Consider the following 7,482-nt stretch of genomic DNA (forward strand, 5'->3'; position numbering starts at 1 on the left):
TTCCTATGTTGTTTGGAACTTGTATGTCTAGAAAATAAAGTGATTCTAACAATTTGGTTCACCAAATTTTGCTTGAGGATCTTCAGTCATAATATTAATCCAAAAGGGTCCCAAAATTCAAGTCACAAGAGTACCCATTATTGGCACAAGGCATATAATCTTAGAACCCGGTAGCTCTTAACTTGACAAAAGCTGACCTCAGAATTGCCCGATGACACTATGAAATTCAAGTTGATAGATATATCACGAAATTGAAATTTGAAACATGAGTTCACAAATGGAATCAGTTTTTTTTTTTTTTTTAAAGAAAAAAAGGGACTAGCAAAACTGCTGCTAATGGCTAATCGTAGTAACCCGAGGCAAACCAAACGTGTCCCCTTTTTAAAGACAGGAAACCAAAAATTTCCCAAAGATGCTCCGATTGTTCCAGTGTTCTTTTTTTGATAAAAATTGTTCCAGTGTTTTGGTTGTTCTTAAAAATGTTTTTTTTTCCTAGCATTTTCCTTGTATAAAAAATAAAAAAATTTATTATATTTTTATATAGAGATTAAAGAAAAACCTTAATTCACCACTTTAAAATATTAATACAAAATAATTAAAATCAATCGAAAAAATAAGTAAAATTAAAATAAAATTATACTAATAAGTACAATGAAAATAAGAGTGCAACACAAAAAAAATAAAAAAAAAATAAAAATTTATAAAAAAACTAAAATAATTATAAAAATTATCAATTAAACTTACACAGTTACATCATCACATCTATAATTACAAACCCAGAAACCTCCAAAAGGTCACTTGAAACTTGTTTTAGGATGAGTATTTCGAGCATACTATAGATTTTTAAGGTATTTTGATTATTTTAGACATTTCAAAGTTATTTGAACCCATTTTAGATGTAGGAATTTTTTAATCATTTTCAAGGTTTTCAAGGTGTTTTAATCATTTCAGAGGTTTTGAGGGTGTTTTAATCATTTTGGATATTTTAAAGATATTTATATCATTTTAGAGATTTATATGGCATTTTAGTCATTTGTTGATTTAATGTACAAGTATTTTGAAAGCCTTGAGGACATTTTGATCATTTTGGAAATTTTATGAGTATTTCCATTATTTTAGAAGTTTCTAAGATATCTGGCCATTTAAAAGGCTGTCAGATTAGAACTTTCAAAAATATTTTTTAAATGTTTAATAACATTTTGAAGATTTTAGGGGTATTTTAGTTATAACGAAAACACTATTTTGGTCCCTATATTTTGGGCTTACAATCAATTTGGTCCCTACATTTAAGTAGCAATCAATTTGGTCCTTGTTATTTTTAAGTTGCAATCAATTTAGTTCCTACTATTAACTTACTGACGAAAAATTGCCTAAATGGCAAAAGGTTTGTCTTGTTGGCACACACGTGACTAATATAATAATATATAATTATATATTTAAATATTTAAAAAGCCACCTAAACATTTTAATTTTAAAAAATTCCTTTTCAGAAAAAACTAAAAGATTAATTGGAAAATGGAAAGTACAAAAATAAAGAAAATGATTTTTTTAATCTTTAATTTATTTTCTTTTCTTTTTTCATCCTTGGACTTTCTTAGCTTAGATACAAAACACAATATCCAGCAAGACAATAATACAACAATCTGAAACTAAATATTGCAGTAGCATAAGGGTCATCAAATAGCCCACGGCTCACAACCTGACCCAGAAACCCGATGGCCCATCAGGCTAATGGGTGGCCCGGCCCCTTGTTATTTGAGGCCCATGGGTAGCCCAATAACCCAGTGGGTCAGGCCGTGGGCTAGTTTTTATGTCCATGGGTACTTGGTGGGCTAGCCCAGTAGCCCAACCTATTGCCCAGCCCATTGACCCAGTCCAATAACTCATAATTCATAACAAAAATATATAGGAAGTGTATGAAGAATTAATCTTGAGATATTATAGAGGAATTTCTTAAGAGAACTCTCTCAATCACTAAGATACTCAAAGTAATTATGCTAAATTTAGTTTACTAAATATATATTTTTCTAGTAGTCTAGCAAATTTGAATTAACCATTTGACAATTTTTTTTATTAAAGATAAAAAAAAAAAAAAAATTTTAAGCCTTAATAAAAATAAATAAATAGGTTTTCATCAACAAAACAAAAAATTAAATAGATTTGACAGTAAAAAAAATTTGTAATTAAGTATTTAATTCTTTGATTCTTTCCTTTAAAAAAATAGATTGATTATTCCCTTATAAAAAATTAATACTTTCCTTATAAAAATAATAAAATAATATGCTAGCACAAGCTCATGGGTAGCCCATTAGCCCCAACCCGATAGCCCAGCTCACTAAAGACAAAATGGGCATTGCCCATGGGCAGGGTCATGGACTGAAGTTTTCTCTTTTAGCCCAGCCTGACCCAGTCCGTTAATTAGTTAATAACCCATTATGTCCAGCCCATTGTGCCCATGGGTCAAGTATAAATGGGCCAGATCGCCCCGACCTGACCCATTGACGACCCTTACAGTAGCACTTTCTTTTATTTTCATCTTCGCCTCCCTCTCTCTCATTCTTTCTCACTCACAGAAGCAAAAATCCAAATCTATTTTTCCAATAACCGTGGCTGAGCATGGTGGAGCAAGAGGGGACATTGGTGGCTTCATGCGAGGATTTGACATCAGATGCCTAAGGGGAACCGTGGATGAGGAGTACATCGTCGTGGACAACACGAGAAGGAGAAGCAGGTTATATCCATTCCAATAACTCACCGGAACATATCTACCTCCACTCACTTTGTGATGGGTGATTGGGATTCGATATCAGTGAACAGATCTAGGCCTTGTGGTTTTGAATGCGTTGTTTGAGTATAAATGGCAAAACCAATTTTTGGTATTCAATATCAGCGAACAGATCTAGGCCTTCTGGTTTTGAATGCGTTGTTTGAGTATAAATGGCAAAACCAATTTTTGGTAGTTGAGGGGTTTCGGTCTTGGGTTGTTGAGTTTTTCAACCTTCAATGGTTTGGATATTGATGTTGGCTATAAATGGTTAAATCTGGGGTGTTGATAGTTGGGTAGTTGCGTGAAGTTGCTAGGAAAATAGATAAAAAGAGAAGAATATGAAAGAAAATTAAGTCTTGGTGATTATTATTTAGTTTTAGATTCTTGTGTTGCTAGGAATAGTGTTTGGAAGCTAAGAAAAGTTTTTAAGAATACAGAAGAAAATAAAAGAAATTGAGGACTGTTATAAAAAGTAATATATATTTTTATCTTTCAATTAATCATTTCGGTTTTTTTTTTTTTTTTTGAGTTAAATGCTTAGGTGGCGCCAACAAGAGAAACCATTTGCCACATAAGCATTTTCCGTTAGTACGTTAACGGTAGGGACTAAATTGATTGCAACTTAAAATTAACAGGAACCAAATTAACTGTTACTAAAATGTAAAGACTAAATTGATCGTGACCTTAAAATATAAGGACTAAAATAATGTTTTCGCCTTTAGTTAATTTGGAGATATTAAAGATAAATCTATTATTTTGAAAGCTTTTGCTGTCTTGAAGCTAAAACTAAGGTTAATAGTGTGTTTTCCTGATCAATGGGGAATGATTTTCAGTTTGACCAAGTATTTCAATCATACCTAAAACCCAAAAAATGAAAGAAAACAAATGAGACCTAAGAGTGTAATAGGTCCATGAGATTCATGCATCCGCAAGTTAAGATAGCGCAAGTTAAGATAGAGAGTAGGAGGAAAAGGGAGAGAACCCCAAACATCATTTCCTTATTTAGCATTCAAAACAATAAACCAGAAAGGTGATCTGCCGCTTTAGTAGACAACCAAAATGGCAAAAAGAATTTCTCGCATAAAGCAAATCTTCTCAATACAAAATTTTGGTTCTGCAAGTAAAATTTGAAATTATGGCAACTAATAATCTAGTCAAACAAACTTCAGAGTCAAAAATTGTCACAGTAAGAACTAGATATTTTGTCTAAAACACTAGCTCATGAGGCTTCATGCCTGACTTGAGAGAAAATCTTGCAGCCAAATAGCTCTTCAGATCTGGAACACCCTCAATGGACTTGATCAATGAGTCATCAACAAGCTTCTGATCATCTTTCTTCTGTTGCGGGATTGCCTTCTTTTCCTACAGATTTTCAAGGTAAAACTAATTAACAACGATAAATATTCAAGCAGACATTGTTTTGAGCTTGGTATTCCAAATTCTTAAAGCTACCCCATGAAGGAAAAACAGACAAAAAATGGAGCAGATGAATCAGGTCACCACGAGAAGGTTATTTTAATATAAAAAAAGGATGCTGTTTACGCATCTTGTGGCAAAGGAATCCAAAGTTACACCAGTGTCTTATCAATTCTGAGGAAGGCATAATGAAGATGATTAGATGGGAAGTTAGAACTAGGATTGAGGCAGGTGAACACTTCAGCAATTCTGTCCTAAATAGGACTGTTTTCTGCTTGTGGGGCATTTCCTCCTCTGTTCTCAATAGCTTGGCAATCTGCTCTTGTCTGGATTGTGACAGTTTTTTTTTTTTTTTTTTTTTTTTTTTTTTTTTTTGGGGTGGGGGGGTTTTGTTTAGAACTTACAGATGGCAAAATAGAAGATAAAAAGTATTAGCAAAACAACTGTCGTCTATAGACAAAATACACTTATATACATAACTACATATCATCCCTATGTGTGTGCATTTGTGCACACGAATGCACACCGTTTGTGCATGATAATCTCAGGCTTCCAGCAATGCTCATATCATTTCCATGCTGGATGGATTATGTTGAAACATTAACAAGTAGATGACAGCTTTTAATTGAAAAATATCTGTAAAACTTAACTTTTGATAAATAAAATATACAACAAAAACAGGCTGATGAACAAACCTCTTTCTCTGCCACAAAGAACTCCCCCTCTCCTTTCTTTTTCTTCTTCTCTGCTTCCTTTGCGAAGTAACTGTCATCAAACTTTTCTAAATTGACCCCAGAAATTTCAACCTTGGTGGAAGTTGCAATCACATAAGATTGGTTCACACGTCTTAAAGGAACACCATTGATCTTGAATGGCCCTGTTACAGAATAAATTCAGCGATTAAGCAAGATTCATACAAAATCAGATTTATCAAATTTCAGATTTGAATACTTCTTGAGCTCTTTGAGCCTAGGAATACATATTTGATTGTTCTAACTCCAATTCCATTATCTTTTTCTTTGCTTTAATCTTGTGTTGTTGCTAGAATCTCTTCTTAACCCATTCTTCTACACTATAGCTAAGTTCTCCTCACCTCATCATAGAAGCAATTGGAGGGATTCCTTTTATAGTGTACAATGTACCAAACATCAACATGCCGTGACAATATCTATAACGCAACGCACCAAATCATGCTTTCTAGCACTATCACCGGATATGATTCAACAATGAGAACAATCAAGTATAAACATAATCTTTGCCAACAACAAAAACTAACCCAAGATCATAACACCAAACACAACTCCACTTAACAAATGCATGACACATATAAACTATACAATGAAGTAATAAAAATGGAGTTACCAGTAACTAGAAGTAACCCAGATGAGAGTTGTTTGAGAAAAACAACTCTCTTCCCCATGAACCTGCCAGCCAGCAAAATTAACACCGTCCCTGGAGTAATACTCGCTCTCAGCTTCGTGGGTTTAGGCTTCCTCCTATTTATTAGAGGCTTCTTCACGTCATCAGCTGGGTAGAACTTTGGAGGCTTCTGAAGCTCCGCCATTGGTGAAGCTGGCTTGGCATCGTGGCGGGGGAAAACGCCGCCGTTTTTGGCCTTGATAGCCCAGAGACCACGCTTGTGATACATCTTTGACCTTGAGTACTTGCCCACGCCTCGAACAAGATCTGGGTTCCTGCTCTTTCTCGCGCTTCTCCCTGTACTCGGCGCCATTCTATTCTTCTACCACTCTCTCGCTGGAGCCAGAGTCAGAGAGAAACAAAAATGAAAGGCGCAGTTACTGTGTCTGTGAGTGTGTGAGTGAGAGCAATCGGAGATAAACCCTACGAGGGGTTTGGGCCGGTTTCATCATATTCTTGGACTTACTTCCTGACTACGGCCCAAAATGAAAAAGGAACTTTTAAGTTTTAAACCTTTGGGTGTAAACCGTAATAGGTGTGTGTTTGTCAAGCCCAAAAGAGTCGATCTTCTCAGCTTTTAGAGCTTACTTTGACGGCCTTGTAAAAATATTTTTTTCCTTTTATAAGGAATTTGTTGGGATTGAGATCAGCTAGGTATTGCACTATTGTCAATGGCTAAGGCTGAAAGTTGAAATAAAATAAAAGAAATTAAATTTTCTATTTCGGTCTTTGGCAGATTTTCATTTTCTTTCGTCTTTGGTGTTTGTTTATGACGTGGCATTTTTATTAATTAAAATAATGAGTTGTCAGTTCCTCAAAAAAAAAAAAAAATGATTTGTCAATATTTAATATTATTATATAAGCCAAATAAGCTTTATATGTGTCAGTAGTGTACACTGTTTGCCATGTAAGCATTTTGTGTTAGTGAGTTAATGGTAGGTACTAATTTGACTTCGAATTAAAAATAATAGAGACCAAATTGATTGCTATCAAAATATACGGACCAAATTAATTATGACCCCCAAAATATAGGGACCAAAATGGTATTTTCGTCAATAATTTATTTTCTCATAAACCAAGCCCATGAATCCCAAAAGGGGAAATTTCGGGAAAAATGGTTTGAAAGGCATAAGGGGTTGTCCAGAAGAAACTCCCAATAGAGGAAACAATGGTTGAAACCTAGCTTGGAGTGATAACCATCTCTTTTAAGCTCTGATCTTAGTTGCAATAAGCAAGATCTCTATCCCTAATACATGCCGTACTCCTATATATTGAACGAAATTAGTCTCCAAATCCTAGCATTTAATTTAAGAGTATCTCAGCCTCTAGCTGACACTACCCGAAGAAGCAAAACACTATAAAAGCAAATCTCACCATTTTGGGTCAAATCTTATGACAAATATTTTGAAATTCCCTTGCTATTCAGACCTAGTCCTCTCTAAATTTTTGCTAATCACTCCCTAAACTTCACTATAAAAGGAACTACCATAAACTCATCAAGGACAAGATCTTCTCACAAAAATTCCTCATCTATCATGTCATTTTTAGTTCAAAAATAAACTTTTCAATTCATAAATACCCATATACACTTACCCATAAACATTTCATTTCATCTCCTCAGAAATCCCAGCACTTAAAATAGCCATAAACAACCTCTTTTTATACCATACTCGAAAATGGCTAAACATCACTCCATCTCTCTTCCATCCTTCCATATGTTCACTCATACTTTCCATAAAGTCATTCCCACCACTTACTATACATATATGTTCATCATTATGGGCATAATATGACACATAAAGATCTTATTTAAACATTTGCTGCATTAGATGGACACTCTTTCTCTCCCTTCATTCCATTCTAATTTTTCCTCTTTTAGT

The 7,482-nt window shown here is 34.2% G+C and overlaps 1 protein-coding gene across 1 annotated transcript; it reads right to left on the minus strand.

The window, feature by feature from the left end:
- Positions 1-3,798: 3,798 nt before the first annotated feature.
- On the minus strand, positions 3,799-6,004 carry LOC115973046 (60S ribosomal protein L6-like). The gene is made up of 3 exons (XM_031093283.1): positions 5,546-6,004; positions 4,879-5,060; positions 3,799-4,129 (listed from the first exon to the last, which is right to left on the minus strand). The coding sequence occupies exons 1-3, from the start codon at positions 5,913-5,915 to the stop codon at positions 3,974-3,976; spliced, it is 708 nt and encodes a 235-aa protein (XP_030949143.1). The 5' UTR covers positions 5,916-6,004; the 3' UTR covers positions 3,799-3,973.
- Positions 6,005-7,482: the final 1,478 nt, after the last annotated feature.

Source organism: Quercus lobata, unplaced genomic scaffold, assembly GCF_001633185.2.
Source record: "Quercus lobata isolate SW786 unplaced genomic scaffold, ValleyOak3.0 Primary Assembly Scq3eQI_2022, whole genome shotgun sequence".
Lineage (NCBI taxonomy): Eukaryota > Viridiplantae > Streptophyta > Magnoliopsida > Fagales > Fagaceae > Quercus > Quercus lobata.